Raw genomic sequence first — 24,382 nt, forward strand, 5'->3', positions numbered from 1 at the left:
ATCACTACTAATTTTAAAATACACTAAATTCTCACAACTTTGGAAAAATGGAAGAAGGCCAAGGATAAAGTAATGAAATGTTTAAACTCATTTTGAAAAGACTTTTAATTTCAAGTATAAGACAAGCATGTTATGAACTGAGACAGCATAAACAAATACTACAATGCAAGTTATCCAATTGTGAAAATTTTATTATTCTGCATTAATCCAACCACATAGGGCACATCATAAATGTTATAAGAACTAACAGTAGAGTTTAATGGTAGGAACGCATAGACAAGATTATTTCCAATGAACCCTTGGCTTGAAACCTACTCTTTCTTTAATGATACTCTTATATTGGACATGGCTTTAGTAATTCAGAAATGAAATAATTACTAATGTTTTATTTAATAAAGAAGTTTATTGTATCAATTTTTGGTTGGGATTAGTGGGGGTAATAATTATAGAATTGTTGCTTCAAAAAGGGACGGTGTAGGTTATCTCTGCTCTAATTAAAGTCTTAGCAAGGCAAAATGGTATCAGAATCCCAGGGTCTAGGAAGGTTCTAGAGAATGATGTCAGAAATAACGTGAAGCTTGTGGTCAATGTCTGAGTGCCCTAGAGGAGCCTAGGTCACTCTTGAGAATTAATCTTTGTACTTTTCAATTAGCAGAATGCATGACTGCTAATCAAATATGATGACACCTCCCAGCCCTGCCTAGCAATTAGGTGACACATGTTTCATGACAGAAGAAAGATTGTGTTTTGATGACAGTTCAGGAGTCGTACCTGATGAGAGTTTTATTGAGTCAAGGTCCCAGTCTGGGCAGGAAGGTATTTGGAACTAAGAGAGAAGACTGGACTTTACAGCTGCCTCCTCAATCTTCACAGACCACTGTGTGTGACATATTTTACTTACCAACTTTCCTCTCTAGTATTAGAGGAATTCCAAGGCAAGGGTAGTAGCATATTTGTCATAGAGAGGCAAAGAAACAAAATATCTAAGAGCACAAGCTCTATGGTCACACTGCTGAGATTTACATTTTGCTCTATTGTTTACTAGCTAGGTGACCTTATTTAAGTTATGAAATCTTTCTGTGCCTACTTTCTCAACTGTAAAGTCTAGATAATTATAGTATTATCACATGGGTTGTTATAAATATTAAGCAAATAAATATACTGAGAGACTAGAAATGAATCCTATTAGCAATCAGACCACAGAATATCAACACAATATTTGCAACCCATCAGTCCCAAACCCCCCAGGCCTCAATCTATTAGGAACTGGGGTACACAGTAGAAGGTAAGCAGCAGGGAACAAAAAAGGCTTCATCTGTATTCTTCAACTTCTCCCCATCTCTCAGATAACTTCCTGAGCTCTGCCTCCTGTCAGATAAGCAGTGGCACTAGATTCTCATAGGAGCACAAACCCTACTATAAGTTATGCACACAAAAAATCTAGGTTGCCTGATACTTATGAGAATCTAATGTCTGATGATTTGAGGTTGAAATGTCCCAGCCTATGGGAAAATTGCCTTCCATGAAACTGATCTCTGGTGCCAAAAAGGTTGGGGACTACTATTCTTTTTTTTTTTTTTTTGAGACAGAGCCTCAAGCTGTCCCCCTGGGTAGAGTGCCGTGGCATTACAGCTCATAGCAACCTCCAACTCCTGGGCTCAAGCGAGTCTCCTGCCTCTGCCTCCCAAGTAGCTGGGACCACAGGCGCCCGCCACAACGCCCGGCTATTTTTTGGTTGCAGCCATCATTGTTGTTTGGCAGGTCCGGGCTGGGGATTTGAACCCGCCACCTTAGGTGTACGTGGCTGGCGCCTTAGCCGGTTGAGCTATAGGCGCCGAGCCGGGGACTACTATTCTAACAGACCATACCATAGGCCACACACCACTACAACAAAATGACTAATAAATCTGAGTGATTGCTTCTTTCTTAGCAAAATCATTCTCACTCTCATTTTGTTCTAGTCTCCAGAACAAAGATAATTGAGAAGTCCAGTTGCTGATCCGCCCTTGCTTCTTGATAGTATTCATTCCAAAACAAGTCCTTGCTTCCCTGATGACACCTTAAAGTTACCCAAATCTTGTAACAACCCCCCCAATCCGTCTTAGAGAAATTTCCTCAGGCATGTGCTAGCTCTTGCTACAATAAGATAATCAAACTTAAATTTGTGTTAGTTCAGACGTTCTCCTGGTGGTCTTTGGCTGATAGGATTTCACAATACTGAACACATAACTATATGCATACCATATGCACAAGAAATGTCAGCTATTGGCAGTAGGATGAAAATATTTTTATTCTCAGCTTCTTGCTTGTAACATATCTCAAGACATGTTTGATCAATGATAGTGGATTCTTAAGTAATTAGGAAGCTATGAAGCATAGCTAGATGAAGAGATGTAGATTTTTCTCCAAGGTCCAAAGTGCTATTAAGATGTGTCTAAGGTGTGGACAGGCATGTGTAATCCTAGCCCTCTGGGACTCACACTTGTAACCCTACCACTCTGGGAAGCCGAGGTAGGCAGACTGCTTGAGCTTAGGAGTTTGAGACCAGCCTGAGCAAGAGTGAGACCCCCCATCTCTACTAAAAATTAGCCAGGCATTATGGTGGGTGCCAGTAGTTCCAACGACTCTGGAAGCTGAGGCAAGTAGATTGCTTGAGCCTAACAGTTTAAGGTTGCTGTGAGCTGTGATGCCACAGTACTCTACCAAGAGCAACACAGTGAGACTCTGTTTCCAAAAAAAAAAAAAAAAGTGTGTAAGGTAACTGCAACAGCAATGGGTGGAATGAAACAAACACTTCAAGTCCACTGAAGTCCAAGTAATAGCCAGGTATTATATATTGCCTAGACCTTGTAAACCAGGCTAGCCAGGTAGCTAATAAAAGGAGAGGGTAGAAACAGCTAAACTTAGGTTCTTATTGATATTTCCAAATTCTTATAAATGCCCATTTGACAAATAAGGAAATAGACCTTTGAGTAGTAGATAGAATAGTCACATACATGGCTATTAGGCTTTATCTAATAAAGGAACCCAGGACAGGGTTTATTTGTATAGAATGTGTATTAGCTCACTATTGCTGCATCACAAATCACCCTAAAACTTAGTGACTCAAACAACACGGATCATTTATTTTTTCTGGCAATTATGCCTCATCAGGAACCCATGAGTTGCTTGGCTGGGTGAATCGGATTTAAGGACTTTCATCAATTGCAGTCATCTGAAGAGTTCCTGGGGCTGATGGCTCCAAGTTCTAGATGGCTCTGTCATGGCTGGCAAGTTGGTTTGTCTTTAGATGGGCCTTTCTGCAGAGCTGTTTGCGTATGCAGGATATGAAGTCTGGTTTTCTCTACATAAGTTAACCAGTATGTAGCAATACGGTTTTATAACCCGGTGCTGGAAACCACACATCGCCACTTTGACCATATTCTATTGTTAACACATGCCAGCCCTGTTTCAGTGCCAACCCTGCCCATCTGTCAGCTCTGTTGTTTTGGACCAGCACCTAAATTTGGAGTCTCTATTCCTTCATTTATATGTAAAAATAACTGCTTCTTTTTATGACTGTCTTAAGGATTAACCAAAGTAAGATTAATAAACGCAGTTTAGCATGAGTTGCCCCGCAGTTGGTACTAATTTATATATTATTTTCCTTCCCCTAGCCTCCTCAGGAAGCCTATGCTTATTCTTCCAAAGTTTAAACTGTCAACATCCCTTTTGCTTCTACCTCCGGAAAGGAGAGTCGATCCCAACCCATACTACCTACCAGAAGTCGGATCAAACTAGAACTATTGTGAAGGCAGAACTCTAGTTCCGGAGTGTCGATGCCAGTGCCCGGAACTTATTGCAATACGGACCGGAAGTGACGCTAATGACTCTTTCCGTCGCAGAGGGCATCGTGGAGGACTGCCAGAGCGACGGTTCCCCAAGGGGGTCCAGCGACCGCGTGGCGGTGGAGTGGGGACGCTCTCAAAGTAGAGCGGCGGGGCGCCCGGAGGTGTCGCAAGCCGAGCCCTCCCCAGCTACTCCATGCCAGGTTGGAGGCTGCTAACGCAGGCGGGCGCCCAGGTGCTGGGTCGCTGCTCGGGCGGCGTGAGTGCTGCCCGGGGCTCGGGGAACAGGTGGGTGTGGGCAAGAGAAGGGGCGCAGGAGTGAGCCCTTGCTTGGGCCGGCCCCGAGACCACCCTCTAGTCTCTGGCGTGTAAAAGGAAGGGTCTCTGCCCGGTCGTGGAGCACAGAATAAGGACCCTTAACCTAATCACCAATCCCTTAGGTCCTAAGAGTTTAAAGGGCTGATTTTTTAAAAAATGTCTATGAGCCACTGGCTATCAGCGAACGTTATCAACAGCTGTAATAACATTTTCCAACTAGCGTTTATTTGTACTAGACGCTTTGTTAAGTGGCACCTTATTTCATGTAGCCTCTCGCGAGCAAACTGCTATATGAGGTTTATAGGTAAAACTAAAGCTTAGGGAGGGAAAATGACTTGCCTAAAGTCGCTCAGCTAATAAAGTGGAAAATAGGGACTCTAATCTGCATCTGCCTGATTACAAAAGGAAAATAGACGGCAGAAAGTTTTATTTCTATGGTGACCCTCCTGCAAAATTACACACACCCCTGCTTCTTGGCCTCCAGCTACGAAGGTCTTTTTTGATGTGAGCCCTTTAGAGGTCATGTCTTTCGTGGCTCTTTAAACTTTGCGCAGCCAGTTTCTTCACTTCTCTGAGCCTAGCCTAGATCGTGTTATTGCAGAGAGAAGGTGAGCTTGTCTGACAAACATCAGCATGCCACATTCTGCCAGGGCCACTGGATATAAAGCTATTAAAATACACATTTAGATGTGTAGTAGCTTCCCATATATTTCAGTCTGTTAGGAGTCTGATTATCTGAGAGGAGAAGATGAAGAACTTTTTCTCCAGAGTAAACATTGATACTTGAAGTGTACGCCATATTATCATCATAAGGAATGTCAGGAAAAAAACTTCTGTGGGTCCAAACCCTGATTATACCTTCCAACACATGTGACTTCCCTTTCCTACGTTTTTCATGGGAGGACCTTTTGAATTACGGTTTGGTTTATTTTTTATTTTTACAGAACAGACATCTGGCTTTTTGTTAGAAGTCTCCATGGCAAGAGTGCTACTTGGTGGGATGAGCATCTTTCTGAAGAAAATGTCCCATTTATTAAGCAGTTGGTCTCTGATGAAGATAAAGCCCAGTTAGCAAGTAAACTGTGTCCTCTGAAAGATGAACCATGGCCTATACATCCTTGGGAACCAGGTGATTATTTTGTATTTGAGGAGTTCTCTTACTTGAAGCACATTCAAAATCATAGCAACTGCTTGATAAATTTATCATCTCTTAAATTTATTTTTCATGTCTTCATTGTGTCTGTTTTGGTTTGGTTTGCAAGTTTATTTTCAGCTCCCTAGCCTATTTTTAGTGAATGTCTGATGATGATAAAGCCCTCTGTGTTTCCTTCAGCTAAAAAGGAGGTAAAATACATCAAGGAAGAAAGGTTGGAAGATTACAATGTGAATTATAATGTGTTTTGCATGGATGTTTTCAGAATAATAGTTTCCTATTATTCCTGTTGAGTGTGTGGTCTTTAATTAGGGTTTATTGTGGCAATTGTATAGTGGCCAAAAGTTCTTAGTGGAGCAGCTTTACCAGTTTGTACAATAAATCTTAAGTATCATGTTGGAGACTGATGTATTTTAGCAGTATGACCATTTGTAGCATCTCTGTTGCTCCACCTGTCTTCTTAGATTTGGAGTGATAGATATTTTCTAATGAGTAAAGCTGGATATGAATGAATACTAGGGAAACATAATGATGGGTTTATCTTGCTCTCTATTAATGCCTTTATTTTAAATGTTAATATAGCAACTTACATATTTTCTTTGTTTTGTACCTTTCTCATATTTGTTGAATTTGCAAATAATTTATTGAGTACCAATATATAATGCAAGGCATGGTTGAAGCCTTGCCTTGCCTTGCCTTGCCCATAATGATGGGTTTATCTTGCTCTCTATTAATGCCTTTATTTTAAACGTTAATATAGCAGCTTACATATTTTCTTTGTTTTGTACCTTTCTCATATTTGTTGAATTTGCAAATAATTTATTGAGTACCAATATATAATGCAAGGCATGGTTGAAGCCACATAATATCTCTAAGGAACAGTCTTGTTTTACTCTATGGATATATTAGCATATTTCTTACATGCCTGCTCCTTATATTGAAACTGAATTATAGGAAAGATTGTTAAATCATGTTGTCAAATGTTGAAAAAGCTTTTGTTACTGTTGACTTGATTTTAATTGCCAGGTTCCTCTAGAGTTGGCCTTATTGCCTTGAAGCTGGGCATGATGCCTCTGTGGACCAAAGATGGTCAAAAGCATGTGGTCACGTTACTTCAGGTAAGGAAAAAATGGACTGTGTAAAAAATAGGTATGTGTGCCAAGATCTATTTGTGCAAACTTTAATTGGCAATGTATATATCCCAAAGCATGTAAATGCATGGTGAAAAAGGCAGTGTCAAACATAAATAATATTAAAGAACTTCTGATGGTTTTAAGAATGTTCTGAATCTTGCCTAATTGGTGGCCTTCTGATATTAGAATAACTGGGGCAATGAGTTCAAAAAAAGAAGTATAACTTAACATTTCACAGATCTACTTGTTTAATTCATAATCAGAAAAAATCTCAATCTCATTTTCATTTATGGAGTTCTTTCAACTCCAAATTATATTTTTGATTATTTTACTAATAGAATGTAATACAGTCTTGTCTGGGCAGGCTGCATTTTGTTCGCTAAAATAAGGTATACTGTTATGATTAAGAATGTGGACCCTGAGACCAGAATCTATGAGTTTTAGTCATGGTTCTGTAACTTACTGGCTGTGTCCCTTGGGGCACTGTGCCTCATCTGTACAAAGATATAATTTTATTCTATAAAAGAAATAAAACCCTATCTCAAAGGGTTATTGTGAGAGTGCACAAAGTGACAGATGTTAGGCATTTAAAACAATATTAAATGATAACTATTAGCTTCTGTTGTCTTTATCATTAGAAAGATCACTGATAAAATTAGGAGACCATCACTTCCCAAATCACTTTGGACAAGTCAATCTTGGGGCCTCATTTTAAACAACTGGTTATATAGGTGATGATGATTAAAGTAAAAGTTCATGCACATAAATGCTTAGAAATCTAATAAGGCGCAGAGAATTTGCAAACCTTTAGTGAATTTTTACTGGCTCTGAATGATTGCATATGGGACAGTAGTTTCAAGAACTGAGCAAGCTTTCAGGAACAGCTGATGGGATTGTAAATTGGTACAACCGTTTCAGAAAACAATTGAGCATTATGTGGTGAAGCTGAAATAGCTGAACCCTGTAGTCTAGCAGTTCCACTCCTAAGTATTGCTAGAAAGCACCAGGATTCCTGTATACTAGCATTTAGAGCACCATCACAGTTAATACACCAAAACTGGAAATAACCCAAATGTCTATAAATGAATTGTGGTATATTTATGTCATGAAAGGCTATACGACAATGAAAATTTACAAAGCAGAGCTACACACAGTACAGATGAACCCTTCAAATACAGTGCTTAGTGAAAGAAGTTAGACTTGGAAGAGTACATTACAACCTGATTCCACAGATGTAAAGTTTAAAGCAGGCAGTATAATACATTATTAAACCAATACTTTCAAAGGTAGTTATTATTAAAAAAAAATATGAGCATGTAAACGTGAAACATGTGAACGTGAAAAGGAGTGATTCTCAAACTTTATTTAGCCTTGTAATCATCTGGAGGGCTATAAAACACAAAGATTCTGATTCAGTAGCTCTGGATTGGGGCCTGGGAATCTGCATTTTTACCAAGTTCCCAAGGGATGCTTGTCTGGGGACCACACTTTGAGAACTCGTGTTCTAACGTAAAAACATGGATTGGAAAAACACATAGAGGCTCGTGCAGTTCTATTTCTTGGTCTGGATAGTGGTAGTGTGCATATTTTCTTTACAAAAATTCATTTTGTTACATATTTTATGTTTTGTGTACTTTTTTGTATTTGGTTTTTTTTAAGGTTTATTTATTTTGCAGTTTTTGGCCAGGGCTGGGTTTGAACCCACCACCTCTGGTATATGAGGCCTGCACCCTACTCCTTGAGCCACAGGCACCACCCTAAGGATTTATTTATATACAGTAGAGCCTCCACAGTTCACCACCTCCTTAAGTGGACTTAATTTTCATCGACCAGACATGCACCACATATATGTATCAGTACTAGGCCTAGTTCCTTCTGTCGACCACCTCTGAATGTTGACAAGTTTGTTACAGGTCGCTTGGGTGGCAACTTATAGAGGCTCTACTGTATTTTAAGAGTGTGGTTGCTTTTCGAGGGATGGTATTAAGACTTTAGAGAATTCCTAATTGTCCCAGGGTTTTAAGTGGCTTGTGTGTAGTGTTAAAATATATCTTGGCACATGCTTACTTTTTTTGTGTTTGCTTGTTCAGGTACAAGACTGTCATGTTTTAAAATACACTTCAAAGGAAAGCCATAATGGAAAAATGGCAGCCCTACACGTAGGAGGAAAAACCGTATCACGTTTCCATGTAAGGATGTATTCTCATTGGTTTCAGATCTGAATGCTTTTATGTTTTGAGAATATTCCACAGCCACAAACTTGCGTTTGTCTATGTAGTAAATTGTATATTTGGGAGCAGCCGTCTAGCTGAGCCATTTTGCACAGGAGAATAAAAGACTTAGTTTGTTATGGTACCTCCCCTTGCGTCTGTAACAAGTAACTTTGCCTCTTTTAAGTTATAGCGTTTTTAACATCTATAAAATAGAATAAAAATACTACTTACTTATTAGGTTTATCACAGGATGAAATAAGGTTTTCCAGGTAGGCCCAGAATGTAATACACTCAGTACATTTCCTTATTTTGTTACTGTTTTATATTTCATTTTGCTATCTTCCTATAGAAAATTATCTTAGCACTTCACACTGATGGCATGTATAGATTAATTTTAGGTGTTCTTGAAGGAGCTTTCAGTACTTGGGAAAAAAGCAGAATATAAACCTACATCAGATTTTTTTAATGAAGCATTTTTTTCCTAAGTAGAATTAGAATGCTGAGTTTGTAGCTTAAATTTAAAAAAAAAAAAAGGTCTAATAAGTGACCTCTATTAGATGACTAAAAATAGAGAAAATCTTACAAATAGTAATGGTTTTTACTAGTGAGCAGCAAAACATGTTTAAGTTTATTAGAACTTAGCACTTATCCCTAAGGCAGACTTTTTTTTCATTAAAAATTGTTTAAAATGAATATGGCCAGAAATTAGCATAGTTGATATACTGTCCAGCTGTCAAAACTCCCAAGTATTGTGTACCTGCTAATTACTTGAACATTTATTTCACACTGGGTACCTAAGCATTAATCCTTTTGCATTTAATATCTTATGTAACCTTTTTAGCCTCTAAGGTTAAAGCAGTTTAGTAAATCACTTTAGGCTACTCACTCATAAGAGGTAGTAAGACTCTAGACCCTTGGTTTCTTAACTGTGTCTTGGTATCTACCCTTTGGGAACTAGTAGGCTAGTGAGCAAGATAGACAAATAAGCCATACCAATACAGTATTGTATAAATCCAAGAAAACAGAACCAGAAATGGCCACTTTGCTTGAGAAAACCCTAGGTGGCTTCACAAGCAGGAGACCAGAAAGGGAAATAGATGTTAAAGACATGGCAGAGAGAATGGTCTCTGCAGAAACAGAAACTCGCGAAAGAGCATGCGTGCTTGGGAAGCAAAATGTGATGTGGGTGTGTGTCAGCATGCAGGCCTGGGCCAGTGGATGAAGAGGCAACTGTCAAGGTAGAGTGCAGATGAGTTCAGACTTCATCCAGTAGACTTTGAGGAGCTTTCTGAACTCTTTAACCGGTGCGGTAACTTGTTTAAATTGTTATCTTGGTTAACTAAAATTAGAAAAGTGATTGAGGGAGGGCTTTTTAGGAGGTGGTTTTAAGCAAGTAGGGAAAGGTCGGTAAACCTTTTGAACCAAGGCACTGGGGCTGGAGGTGCAGGGAATTGTAACAGACTGGGTGAGTTTGAGTGTATGGTGAGAGGACACAGGCATGTGGTTCCTAACTAAGCAACTGGATCAGCGTTGTTACTGTAACCTGGGATGGGGCAAGGAAAGGGAAGTTTTGAAGAAAAGATGTGTTTGAAGTGTTTGTTCATAGAAAATCCAGCTGTATTTGTCCCATCAGTAGTGGGAAATACTGATCAGTCAATAGGTGGTGGTTGAAATGGTTGGAGTCTATTAAAGTGGCTTGTTTCATAGGTATTAGAGAAGTTAGCTATTTTTGCATACATAAGTAGCATAGTCCATTTATTCTTCATTAAAGATTTGTAGGAGTATCTGTCCTGCTATTCTTATAGTTCATTTATTAACATACTCAATTTCAAGTAACTCTACAATAATTAAAAGCACAATGAGATATTTATGAGAACTATAAAAAAATATAAAAGTTTGAATTTTTTGAATGTGTAAATATGTACTAGTCTTTATGTGAATAATTCTTTGATAGATGCCACTATTTTCTAATTGATTATACTTCTGTGTTTTTTATTATAACTAGCACCAAATTCATAACTTTATGCCCTTGACATATGTAAATAAAGTGTCATGTTGCAATAATCTATTCTGCTCCAATAGGTCTGTAAACATTACTTTCTCGGAAATATGAGGTAGTGGGAAAATAAATGGATATAAGGTCAAAATAGTTGGGTTCTAATCCTGATTTGTACCATTAGCTCCTGTTTACTCATCTTTTGAACATCATTTTCTTACCCAGAAGAACAGGGAATAGCACTTGATGGTCTCCAACTTACCTTTCAATTCCAAGAGTCTTATGTTGGGTGTGTGTATGTTTTGGTTCTCAAGAAAAAAACAAAAGTTCGAAAAATATGTGCTTGTTAACTCAATTTATTCTATTTTACTTAGTGGTAAAGATATGTTATAGTTAAGATTTTATAAAAATAATACTAATAGTATAACTAATGTAGTACTAATAATTAAAACATTACAGAAGTGATAGTACTTAACATACTTCTACACTTGATGCTGGTCTCCACATGTGTGGTTGCTACATACTTTTCTCTTTACCTTATTCTTGTAGCTTTATTCTCTTCAGAGGTTTTGCAGTGCAGCAGAGTGATTTGGATGCTATATTCTTACATTGTGGATTTTAACCCACTGAACTTACATAAACTTTAAAAATTATTCAGTTCTCTAACATGGTACTAAAAAGGTTCCTCTTACATGATTTCTTCAAGATTTAAATTTTCTAAGTCCAGAAGACAGTTATTGCAAATATTAAGAATAAGGCTTCCTCTTGCATATTATAGCTCTTGGGTGGGGAAACTGCAAATAGATTGATCATAGAGGATTATTTTTTAACAAGACCTATGAATGTAAAATTCCAAATAACCAAACATTTGGAAAAAATTGATTAAAACAGTTTTAATTACAATGGGTCTAGACTGTTAATTTTTTTTATCTGTAAGAAATTTATGCCTCTAAGAAATTAGACTATTTCACCTTTGCTATCTTGTATTATTATAAATAAAAACAGATGTGGTACATGGTGTTTTTGAATGAGGAGGTTAAGTGGCCTTGTAGTTGATTAAATCAATTCATCTTAGGAGCAGAGAAGCATTTTCATTGTGGGAAGGATAATTGTAGAGAACTTTGAAGAGGGAGAAAAGAATGCAACCTCATAGATGGGATTATCCAAGTGTGACAATGCTGTCAGTCTTTTAAATTGCTTTTTGAAATCATTATGAATTTGAGAGTTTAGAAAAGAGGGAAAAAGCCCACCTCTTTTACATAGTTTCTTGTTTAAACTCAACTTGAGCATTTGGTTTTTCTCATGACTGAGACCTAATTTTATAATACTTTGATTTTTTTTAAAAAAAATAAGCATTCAGTATTAGTGAAACTGGAAGGTAATCAAGTAGTAAATGTTGCCTTAGTCCTTCTTATGCTTCAGTCTAAAAGTTACTTGGGTCAAGATGCTTATTTGTCTGTTTTATATTACTAAAAAAAATGAAGGATTTTTCTCAGAAACTTCCTAGTATACTTTAAAGACTGGTATTTAAAAAATGCTATGCTTTATTAAGAATTTTATGAACGTTAAAAATCTGAAAATCCATTCTAAGCTGAATGTAGTACCTCAGGAAAATAATTTCAAGGAACCACACTGATAAATAAAAATGTTGTGTCCTTGTTGTGGACAAAGTATAATTGAAAAGGAAAAGCAAGGGCCTTGGGAGGAATGGTATTGGGTCTTAGTTTTAGATTTCAGTGTGTCGGAAGTGAAGCCATAGGAAACAGTTGGAATGAATTTATATTAGGACTTCTGGAGGAAATGATAGCTTCTTGACAGACCTTCATGAGATACAAAACAATCTGAGTGGACATCAGAGCAGAGCTTCTCAGTATTTGTCGTATAGCCCTGCTAGAGAACCTCAGGGAGATTAGAAAATCAGAGTTCTATGTTTGCAGGCCATTGCCACCCAATTTCAGGTCAACTAAAGAACATAGTTTCCCTACCCCTGGGAAGAGTGGTGTGCTGTGGCAAGGCTTTTCAGGGAGGGATCTGAGCAGGAATTATAACAGGAACTGCACTAGAGACATATATTTGTATTTCCTGATATGAAGAACTCCTGTTTATCAGAATATAACCAACACAGGTGTTCTTGCTATTTCCTCTTCCTCAGCTTTCCCTCAAGCCATAAATGAAACTTTGGTGGGGAGATTATAGGCAGAGAGAGTGGTGTAGACAGATGCAGGTAAGCATACAGAGAGGACCACAGGCATTGAGGTTCTTCATTTATATTCTGATGAAAGAGGTACTCTTCACATCTGGAAATAGAAAATGGTACAATGTTTTTGGCAAGTCATGTAACAGTCTACAAGAACCTTAGAATTAAGGTAGAAGGAAAAATAATTCTTCGTTTTATATGGAACCAGAAAAAAAAAAACCCGAATAGCTAAGGCAGTTCTTAGTTATAAAAACAAAGCTGGGGGCATCAGCCTACAGCCATAGTGATCAAAACAGCATGGTATTGGCACAAAAATAGAACCATAGACATCTGGAACTGAACAGAAAACCAGGAGATAAAACTAACATCTTACAGCTACCTACTCTTTGATAAACCAACCAAGAACACTGACTGGGGTGAAGAATCCCTGTTCAATAAATGGTGCTGGGAGAACTGGATATCCATGTGTAAAATACTGAAACTGGACCCACACCTCTCTCCACTTACAAAAATTGATTCAAGATGGATAAAATACCTAACTTTAAGGCATGAAACGATAAAAATCTTCAAGGAAAGCATGGGGAAAACCCTTCAAGATATGGGCCTGTGGTAAGACTGTATGAAGAATACTTCTGTGGCAATTGCAACAACAACAAAAATAAACAAATGGGACTTAATTAGACTGAAAAGTTTCTGTACAGCTAAGGAGACAACAAAGCAAATAGACAACCTACATAATAGGAAAGGATATTTGCATATTTTGAATCAGACAAAAGCTTGATAACTAGATCTACGGACAGATTAATCAACATGAAGAAGGCCAACAATCCCTTATGTCAATGGATAAGAGAGATGAATAGAACCTTCTCTGAAGTAGATGAATGGCTAACAAACATGAAAAAAACACTCATCATCCCTAATTATTAGAGAAATGCAAATCAAAACCACTCTGAGATACCATCTAACCACAGCAAGAATGGCCCATATCATAAAATCTCACAACTGCAGATGCTGGTGTGGATGTGGAGAGAAGGGAGCACTTTCCAGGGCTAGTTGGACTGCAAACTAACACCTTTTTGGAAGGAAGTATAGATTTCCCATTTGATCCTGCAATCCCATTACCCAGAAGGAAAAAAAAATCCTTTTACCTTAAGGCAGCGGTTCTCAACCTGTGGTTCATGACCCATAGGAACTGTATTAAAGGGTCACAGCATTAGGAAGGTTGAGAACCACTGCCATAAGGACACTTGCACTAGACTGTTTATTGCAGCTCAATTTACAATTGCCAAAATGTGGAAACACCTAAATGCTCACCAACCCAGGAATGGATTAACAAGCTGTAATACATGTATACCATGGAATACTATTCAGCCATTTAAAAAGATGGAGACTTTACATCTTTTGTATTAACCTGGATGGAAGTGGAACACATTCTTAGTAAAGCATCACAAGAATGGAGAAGCAAGAATCCTGTGTATTCAAATTTGATATGAGGACAATTAATGACCTAGTACACGGTGGGGGAGGGGAGAGGAGAGAGATGAAGGGGGTGGGGGGTCATGGTGTATGACACACCTTTTGTGGGCAGGACACAATTATAAAGAGGGATTTTACCCAGCAAATGTAATCAATGTAACCTTGTTCAAAAAACTGAATAAAAACTAGAAGGGGTAGAAGGAAATAAGATGTCTGATAGATTTTATTTTTAAGGACATTGGTTGTAGTTATTGTTACAATAGCAGAAAAAAAGACATGTGTGGGCATAAGAGCAGACAGCAGGACCTACCAAGAACAGGGAATATAGCAGCAACTAAAACAGATTTCTGCTTCTGCCTCAGGAAGCTTACATTTGGGTAGGCTTGGGGATGAGATGGGGAAGCTGTTGCATAGAAAATAAAACAATAAAAAATGTACATTATGACAGGAGGTGATAAGTGCTTTGAGGAATCAGAACAGGCTGAGGAGATATCTAATGGAGTCTGAATAATTTTGGGGAGTAAGTCATGCAAAAGTGTGAGAGAATAGCACTCCAGGCAGAGGAAAGAGTACATGCAAAGTTCCTGAGACTGATGTTTGTGTTCTTGAGCCAGAGGGAAGGTAGAGGATGAGTTCAGATTGCCTTGTAAACCTTGGCAAGGACTTAGAATTTAGGACTTTTTTCTGCTTGAGATAGAATATCATACAGCCTGAATTTTAAATGATCATGCCAGACTATGAACTGAGAACAGGGAGTCTGGGGTGTGGAAGGTTAGAGACTGGTTAGGAGGCTACTGGAATAATCCAGGCAAAAAGTGGTTGGGATTGGGGTGGAGGGGGAGAAAGTGGATGGTGTGGGCTGTATTTTTAAATAAACTATATGAATTACAGATGGATGGGATAGGAAGAGTCAAGGGTGACTGTAAGATTTTTGGTTTAAACAACTGAAGTGTGGAGTTACCTTTTGTTGAGATTTGGAGGCCAAGGGAAAGCAAGTTTGAGAGGGGTGGGGAGTTGAGTTCACTTTAGACATGTTAAGCTTGAGCCGCTGTGTGGCACTGAAGTGGAGATAATGAATTGGCCGAGTACAATGTGGAAAAGTTACAAGAATAGTACTAGAAGCCAGTTGAAAGTTTTTCAAGAAAAAAGCGGTCATCTATCTCAAGCATTGAGTATTGACTAGATCCAAGCAAATGAGTATTGACTAGTATACTTGACAATGTAGAGAATATTGCTGATTTTGACAAGTACTTTTCATTAAATGGTAGAAGCTAAAAGTACCTGATTAAAGTGGGTACAGGGAATGGGAAGAAAGAAAGTAGACTCAGAAAGTCTTTCAAGGAGCTTTGCTCTAAGGGAAAGCAGAAAATTTAGCTGAAGAATTTGGAGATCAGGGAAAAGTTTTGTTTCAATATGTGAGTTAATGTCACATGTTCTTATACTGATAGGAGAGTTCCAACAAAAGTGTAGCGATTGATGATTTTTAAAAGAATGAGACAGTTTTAGCAGGAAGGCCTTTGAATAGGTGAGAGACAAGTGGGAATCAGGGCTTTTACGAAGAGTTGGAACAGTTTATCTGTCAACGTGATTCCCACTCCCAGTTTGACCATTGGAATCATGAGGCGATTAAAAAAAATGCTAATGCTTGAGTCTCAGCCTAGACTAGTGAGATTATAATCTCCAAGCAGAGAGCCTGTCATTAGCAATTTCTAAAAGCTTCCCATGTGCTGTCATGTGTAACCTTGAATTTGATAGGAGTATAACAGTATATGGGTGCTGGTTATAGACAGTTTGATTGACTTGGTGATGAGAGCATGGAGTTCTCTTGATTTTTCTATTTGATCAGCTCAGATGGAAGCGGGCAAGCATTGCTGAAGGTTTTACGAGAGGGTATGATATAGTTGCCTTGGATAGTGTGAGAAGGATTTAACTGGAGAAGTGTAGGTTGGCCAGGCCACATTTGGGACTCCCTTTGAAGTTTGTAGTCATAACATTTAATTGTGACCCATCCTGCTTTCTTCCACTTGCTTTAGAAGTAAGTGCAGAGGAGGCAGAGAATGGGTTTCATGGGGTTGGGTTCTTGATGCAGTTCCCAGTCAGAATTGAAACATGAGTACAACTCTTTATTTCTTTTCCTCCAGAACAAACATCTTTCTTTCCCAGTGTAACACATTTGAAATACTATGTACATGGGTGGATCTTATTTGTTCATAGAGATGTAATGGATTATAGCTATAAATCTCATCTCTTAAATAAAGGGAATTAGGTGATCTTTATTCAGTAAGTGAATTGAGTGTGCTGTGATTCTTTTCTGGGGTGTTGGTAATTTGATTTAGATTTATGTGCATTTAACTCCCCCTTTATTTTTTAATGTATCAACTTATATGTACTGTTTTTCCTCTAGAAACCTCCATCTAGTTTGGAATTTTACCGAGAACTTGGATTACCGCCAAAACAGAAAGTTAAAATCTTTCATGTGACCGACAATGCTATAATTAAGCCAGGTAATCTGAGGTCGGGGAGAGGAGGGAGGTAAAAATACCCAAATATGTGATTTGTTTTAATGCCAGCCCCTTCAATAAAGCTGACTCTAAAATACAAAGCCCTAAACACTTATTTTTAAATATAAAACCGTATCTGATTTAATCACTAGGAACAAACAAGTCTTTGTCCTTTTTAAGTGGAAAAAGCTGGAGAGAACTCTTTGTTTTCCCTAAGAGAGGGAGGAACACTTTTGTTTTTGATGTAGGGAGATTTCCACATTTGAAAATTTTGAAATTCACTGTTTGCAGAAGAACTTGAGAAAATTCAAATTTCAAAACTACTTTTAATTTTATCTTATAGAAAGGCTCAATTAATAGATGCCTATTGCAACTGCATTTTACAACAAGAAATTCAGTTCAGATGTTAAAATGCCAAATCTTAAAACATTCTACTGTGTCCTTGTTCTCTGAGCTTCAAAGACATCAAAATGTTATATTTTGTGAACTAGATGAACCAATATAATCATACACCAGGTCTTACTATTTCACATTCCACGGATTAAGTAAAATATTTTGAAATTTTTAAATAAGAATTTTTGCTTCAAGATGCCAGGGTTGGTCACTCTGCTGTTTCAGGCTATTGTTTTCTCAAGTTCTTCTACCTAAATAAGAGTCTAACGATTAATTAATTAATTCTTATTTGATGATATTAATGTTGGTTCCTTACCAAGATAACACATTTCTTGAGATAAGGGGCCATGTCTTATACTTTTGCATTTCTAGCTGTACATATTTCTAAATACCTTATAAATATTTGTCAATTAATTGCCAAATGGTTCTTATAAATGTTAATTCCAAATTTATATAAATGAAACATTTTGGAGGGCTTGATTTATCACAGAATTTTAAATTCTTTTAAATAACATTTGGCTCCTGCTTATAATCCCAGTACTTTGGGAGCCAAGGCAGACAGATCGCTTAGGCCAGGAGTTTGAGACCAGCTTGGCAGCATAGTAAGACCAGGTCTTTATAAAAAAACTTTAAAAATTAGTCATATATGGTGGTGTGCACCTGTAGTCCTAGCTATTAGGCTGAGTCATTAGGATCCCTTGAGCCCAGGAGTTCACGGTTACAGTGAGCTATGATCATACCACTACACTCCAGCCTGCGTGACAGTGTGACCTTGTCTGACAAACAAAAAAAGTAAAAAACTTGTTTCCAAAGTATATTTAAAGTAACAGTTTATTTATTATACAACTAGTTTTATAAATGTTTCTATGTAAAATTAAAGGTATCTATAATGGCTTTTTTTTTTTTTACTTTTTCAAGTATCTATGCACATGTGAGGAGAACTATTAAATTGGTGCAATGACTAGTTCACTAAAAATCTGATATTGCATGGACTTTGCATGGATATCGTACATAGGATGATCATTACCCCACAAATGAGAGACTTAAGTTCAAGTAATTAAATTTCCTGTTTCTCATAAATGTATATAAATACTAGATCAATACTCAATATTTTTACAGTTATTCCTTTGTTTTTGTTTTCCTTATGTGAGTAGGAAATATATCTTAATTCAGTAGATGATTATTCACTAAAACAACCAGAATCATCAAACTTGTGTGTTTACCACAAGTCACTAGAGTAACTTATTTCAACTGGCACCACTTGGTGTTTGCGAAGGCACCAATCCACCAGGTGAGTGTGGTCTGGAGGCTCCTCTAGCAGCATGTGCACCATACTGGGCCACATTGGTCTTCAGTCCATGCACGGACAGTTACAAGATACATTTGTTGAATAATTTTCATTGTTTGAATGTTTCTAATGTTTATAATTACAGAGAGAAATCTACCAGTTGTGAAATCTGATAGCTAGAAGCCTTCCTGGATATAGTTCAATTTACTGAAGTTGCTTCTGTGCTGACAGATTTAATGTTGATTTTTTTTGTTTGTTTTTCATCAAGGCACTCCTCTTTATGCTGCTCACTTTCGTCCAGGACAGTATGTGGACGTCACAGCCAAAACGTAAGTCCTCTTGACAGGTTCTCTTTTCCTTGTGTTTCCCATCTGTTCAGAACAGTGAAGAGGAACAGTCTTTCAAGTCAGTGAATAAAGGATAAGTGCAGTTACTAACTGTACTGGTTTTAAAATTGCACTAAATTAGTTGTATGTGAAGAGTTCACATCAGGTTATAGCTATTAAACTGACATATGTGCTTCTTGAAATGGGGCTGAGAGAAAAGTCACTTTACTTAGGTACTTTGTGAATTGGCCCTTTGAAGACCAAAGACAACAAAGTTTGATGGAGATATTTAGATCTTTGGGAAATAGTTTTTCAGAAATTACTGTAAGTCACCTCACTGTGAAATGAAGTAAGCAAGCCCTTATATATGTTAATTTAGAAACTCTTCATTGTAGTTTGTTGGGATCCACATGACCTAAACTAAACAAAATTCCAGTTATCAGCAATTTTCCATTCCTATAGTTCTCTCAAAATAGGTGATAATTTCATTTCTCTTTGTGCCTCAGTTTTCTCCTTTTTGTCACATGACATTGTATGCCAGGATTATCCTGACTAGTAGCTCTTTGGAAAAAACACTTGTCCATAGGTATTGGAGGATGGTCTTAGGATCATAGTGACAGAGCCACAGCAGCTTCTGTTCAAGGAAACCAGATGAGTGCCAGCATCACTTTCCTTCACGCAGTCAGATACATTCCATGTTTCTCCCCAGGGTCAAATATAGGCCATTACAAAAGCTGTTAGATGTATTAATACCTTTGTTTAGCTATTTAGAAATGAAGTGGCATGGATTGATGATAGAGTGAGTCCTCTCTATAGGAGAGATGAAGAACCTGGCCCTTTTTTTCCACCTGATTTCTGATTGTCAAGGATTTGTCCTAGGTTTCCAAGGTCCCCAAAATTCCTTATTTCTTGGTAACTATGTTTGTTTTGCTTTCTTTTCTGAAGAACTCAAAATATTGGAGCTCTAAATCTTTGGTTTGGTTAGTTGATGAAGTGTGTGTGTTGTAAATCATTATTATTTCACTATTTAACTTCTAAATTATTATACATAATAAAATACCTCACAGTAATTCTGTTAATTTACACATGGTTAATATTGAGTAAATTCCATTATATATTTTATAAGAATATATGCAATATTCTGAGAAGCTATGCAAGTCCTAGGCTTTGTTAGCAGAGGCCTTGGGACAGGACTTCTGACTAGATTAGAGCTGAGTTTTTCAAGTGCCTATATTCAGTAAATGCTTTTATCACATATGCTGCTGTTTGGTTTCCTTGGCTTCTTAAAAGTGATTTTTTAAGACCTCAACCTTCTTGTTAGTATAAGGTGAAAGGGAAAGTTTTTTTTGTTTTGTTAGGTCATGTTCCCAGAAAACAAGATTTCGTAAACCTGTGTGCCAGCAGAGCACTTAAATAGCTATGTAAACAAAAAGAATTACTAGCCCTGGGATACAAAATAGTGACAGTCAACTCTGGAGAAGAGGGGAGGACCTCCATTTGAGATGATCACCACTGCTGTATGGACTGCAGTACAGTATTCTTTTGACTTTTTACCATGGAACAGTGGGGAGGGTGTTACCCTTGTGTGTGCACTGTATTCTGGTGTGCATACCTTCATGTGGTATTATTTGATCAGAATGTTGGACCTTATCTGACCTTTTGCTAAATGTTACAATGAGTATGGCTCTTGTAGCTGCATGTAATTATGACTGTAAGACACTTTTAAGTGCTTGTGGATTTATAGGGCTCTTTGTCTTTATTGTGTAAAGCTGTTTTGAATTTCCTCCGAGGGGAGCATTGGGTTCTTAGCAGCATGTAGTCCTCGTTGCTGCTGCCTCTTCTTTTTGCCACTGACTTCCCTGGGTTGTGACGTGTGTGCACGTGCACACATGCACACATGCATGTACACGCGTTTCCTTTCTTTTTCCTTTTTAAATTCTTCTGTCTCCTTTCCCTGATGTTTCTCGTTTTGGAGGCAGTTCCACTTGCTTGGAATTTAAGACCTTTGCAGCCAATGAGAATGTTCTTTTCTATATTAACTAAATGAAACCACCACTTTCCAGCTAGGTACTGACTCTGAGTCCTCTCAGTCTCGTACCACTCTCTCTCACTGCCGGAGATGTGTTTTCCTTTTCCTCCATTTTCATCCTGTTTTAAAATGTTGAAACTTCTGGGTTTCATCTTCTTGTTTATTAATCCTGTTACAAGGGCAAACACTAGAGAAAAAAACAGTGTGGTGCGCTGGTTAAGGGAGTGAGGCAGGACCTGGGATTCACAGGCTGTAGCAGCGGCTCTCATGTTTGAGTGTGCTGTAGAGTCTGCTGCAGGGTTTGTAAAACCAATTGGCAGGCCCAATCACAGAACTTCTGATTCTCTAGGTCTGAGGTAGTATTTGAGAATTTGTATTTCTAGGAAATTCTCAAGTGATAGAGATGCTGCTGCTCTGGGAACATACTTTGAGAACCACTGAACTGGAAAATAGGAGCTTATCAGATTAAAGAATTTTTCCTCCCTACTGCTCTACCCAGCACAGAATTGAGACTCCCTTTCATTCCTTAACCTTGATTGAGTTACAGCATGTGGACATCTGTTTTAAAGCAAGCAGATTTAATGGATGCAATTAAAATAGCATTGCCAATAAAAGTGGTCCTGTTTTTAGTTAGCATAAAACTGAAAATTGATTATGTTTAGTAATGGGCTTCATTATCTTCTTTCCATTAGAAAAAAGAAAAATCTCAAATTAATCTCTAATTTCCTTATATTTCTCATGTTAGAATAATTACATTTTAATTGTTAATTTATATATGTTTTGTACTATATTTCAGGTTTTTCTTACCTTATACATTCAGTTTTAATTGCAGAGCTAAACATACTTTAGAAATAACTAAAATGTTTAAAAGCAAAAAACACTGTTTACTTTACAAAAATGCAGTGTTAATAGAATCTACCTTAGCAGTAAAATTATAGATATTTTCTAAAAAGTGAGTAGTAACCAAGAATAACAGCCTCATCTTGAAAACATCCTTAAATTTTTTTGTGTTCCTTCTTTAACAGTTGCAATAGAAAATCTGCTTACAGGAAAGCTACATTATGTTTATGTGTACCAAATTAGATTATAATTTTCTACATAAATAGGTAAGTTTATCGACATTAGTTTAGGGCGCAAGGTGAATACTTACCACAGTTCTTTTAATATTTACTTTTATACCAGAAATAGCTTTTTTTTTTATCTGAAGGTTCTAAGAATACAAATTCTTTTTAGATGGTATGGGAAAGATTTTTATATCTAAATGCATAAAACCATCTAGCAGAATAGTTTTACATAGTTTCATTATGTTATTAATATGTAATAAAGCCCGGTCTTTGAAATATGGCAATTTCATGTAATTCATTTTAATAAAAATTTTAAACTAACATGGCTCTCCTCCATACCCTAGAACATTTCTAAAGTTTGTATTCTTGTTCTGTTCTAATAATCATATTCCATTGTAACTTCTAAAAGATGATGGTTTGGTCTCAATATTAAGTAGCTAATAGATGATGTATAAATATAAATAATAGATGAGATGAGGTATGGCCATTGATTCTGTCCTCATCATAGGATGGTTAGCCCATTTTTTTTTTCCTGTTAAATCCTAGCAGTTCTTATTATATAATCTGTAGTTGAAAAAAAAAACTTGAGAAAAGAATGAAACAAAGAACAAAAAGAAAACTAAAAATGATTCTGCTGTGTTTAGGAGGAAATATTAGGTCTCTTTCTTAGGGAATTTGAAAGATAGAGATGATGGAGATGCATCCGTAACAGTGGGCATGGTGGCACTTTCCTATCTTCGTGAACTTGGAATACTTGACAGTAGCGTGACTGAAGTAGTTTTTTCCTCCTGGTTATCTGGAATGAGTGAATGAATGAATGAATTTAAATTTGAAAGTCTATGTTTGAAGTCAGAAGACTTCATGTACTTAAAAGAATTTTTTTTCTTTTTGGAAGAAAGATAATCTAAACTATTATCTACAAGCCTGGACTAATTAAAACAGCCCATATATTATTAGGCATAATTTTTATTAGTTCAGTAGCAATTTCAGGCATCTTATTACTTGAAAGTTGTCAGTGCCCTTTAAATTCTCCTTGCCTGTTGGTCTCAGAATAGAAAAATAGGCACTTATCTTTATAATGTTACCACTGGTAGTAAAAATTAAGGGATGTGGGGCGAGGGTGATTAGGGTAATTGATGGCGTACCTTCACTGACATTCAATTAGTTTGGGTTCTTTCGTTAGAGTATCAAATGTGTAAAGGCTTATAAAATGGTTAAGAAACTGGGTGGGTTCTCAAAAGAGTAAAGACTCTGGGCTCTATGCCTGGTCATTACGCTGTTCAGTGAATGGTACCTGCACACCATCAGAAACCCTCCCCACTGGTTCGTTCTTCTGGAAAGGAAGCAGTATGTCTTCAAGATACAGTTGCTGTCCAGTCCTATACACTTTCAATTTTATTTCATTTTTAATATTTAACTTTTTTTGCTAGTTACTGAAAGCATCCATTTTCAAGTATATTAGTGAAACAATTTTTAAAATGAGTGATTAGACTATACAGGGAAATCGCTGTAAAAAAAGTCTGTTAAATTAGTGAAGGTGAACATCTATTTTGGGGTTATATTCAGTTGTTTTATTGCATTAAAATTTTTTTTATAGTAGTCATCTATAATTGCCTCGCTGTTTAAACTCTACAAAGCAGCACTTTTTAAATCCAAGGTCAGCAAAATTAAAGCTATCAAAGGTAGAAGCTAAAAGCATGGGCTTCTCAGTAGCTCTGTAACCTAGACAGCTTTCTTAACCTCTTTGTGTATAGCCGTGTTAGAACAGATAATGCCTGAAACGCTCTTAACTCAAGGCCTGGCACATAATGTTCAGGAGTACTGGCTATCCTATTGTTGATATTGCTGCTTTTTAATTTGTTTAAATTTCAAAAGGAAAGATGTATGTTTTCTTTAATAGGAAATATTTTTGAAATGAGTGGAAAACGTGAAGTCATTAGAAATTCAATTCTCATATTTTCTAACATGTCAAGTTTTGCCTTTAGTCTATGTTTTATGTAGCAAAGTAGTAGCTTTACAAAATACATAATTCTAAGGTCACATACTATCTTGTACATCTAGAATTTAATGAGGATGCCCTTAATATGGCTTCATGCCTCCATGATATGCTTAGATATTTTCACATTTTTCCTCTAATCTATTATCTTGAGAGCCAGCAGTATGACCTGGGTTGAAGGCATAGCCAGAGCTTCCATTTGCCATGGATTTGACCTTGGGCAAGTGGCTTAACCTGTCTGGATTAGATTTTATTATCTTTAACATAAGGGTATGAGGATAAGTGGTTTCTAAAGTTTCTTTAAATTCTAAAAACTCTGTTTCCAAAAAGTAATCTCTCAGTTGTCCAAGTCACATAACTTACTCTTATCTGTAACTAATGAAGAAATCATACATGACAGTAGATTGACAGCATGTGACAGTGTGGTCTTCTACTGCAGAATGTTACAAGGCTGAAGACCTTCAGGAAACTG

The 24,382-nt window shown here is 37.1% G+C and overlaps 1 protein-coding gene across 1 annotated transcript in view; it reads left to right on the top strand.

The window, feature by feature from the left end:
* The first annotated feature begins 3,868 nt into the window (after positions 1-3,868).
* The window catches only part of MRPL3 (mitochondrial ribosomal protein L3), a 40,939-nt gene continuing 20,425 nt past the window's right edge, over positions 3,869-24,382 (top strand). Inside the window, exons 1-6 of the mRNA XM_003781702.3 lie at positions 3,869-4,115; positions 5,090-5,274; positions 6,325-6,416; positions 8,522-8,620; positions 16,718-16,817; positions 18,764-18,824. Coding sequence (XP_003781750.1) covers positions 4,024-4,115; positions 5,090-5,274; positions 6,325-6,416; positions 8,522-8,620; positions 16,718-16,817; positions 18,764-18,824 — 629 coding nt within the window. The 5' untranslated portion in view covers positions 3,869-4,023. The remainder of the gene's footprint in view (positions 4,116-5,089; positions 5,275-6,324; positions 6,417-8,521; positions 8,621-16,717; positions 16,818-18,763; positions 18,825-24,382) is intronic.

The sequence above is a fragment of the Otolemur garnettii genome, unplaced genomic scaffold, assembly GCF_000181295.1.
Source record: "Otolemur garnettii isolate 467f Iridium unplaced genomic scaffold, OtoGar3 scaffold00002, whole genome shotgun sequence".
Taxonomy (NCBI): Eukaryota; Metazoa; Chordata; class Mammalia; order Primates; family Galagidae; genus Otolemur; species Otolemur garnettii.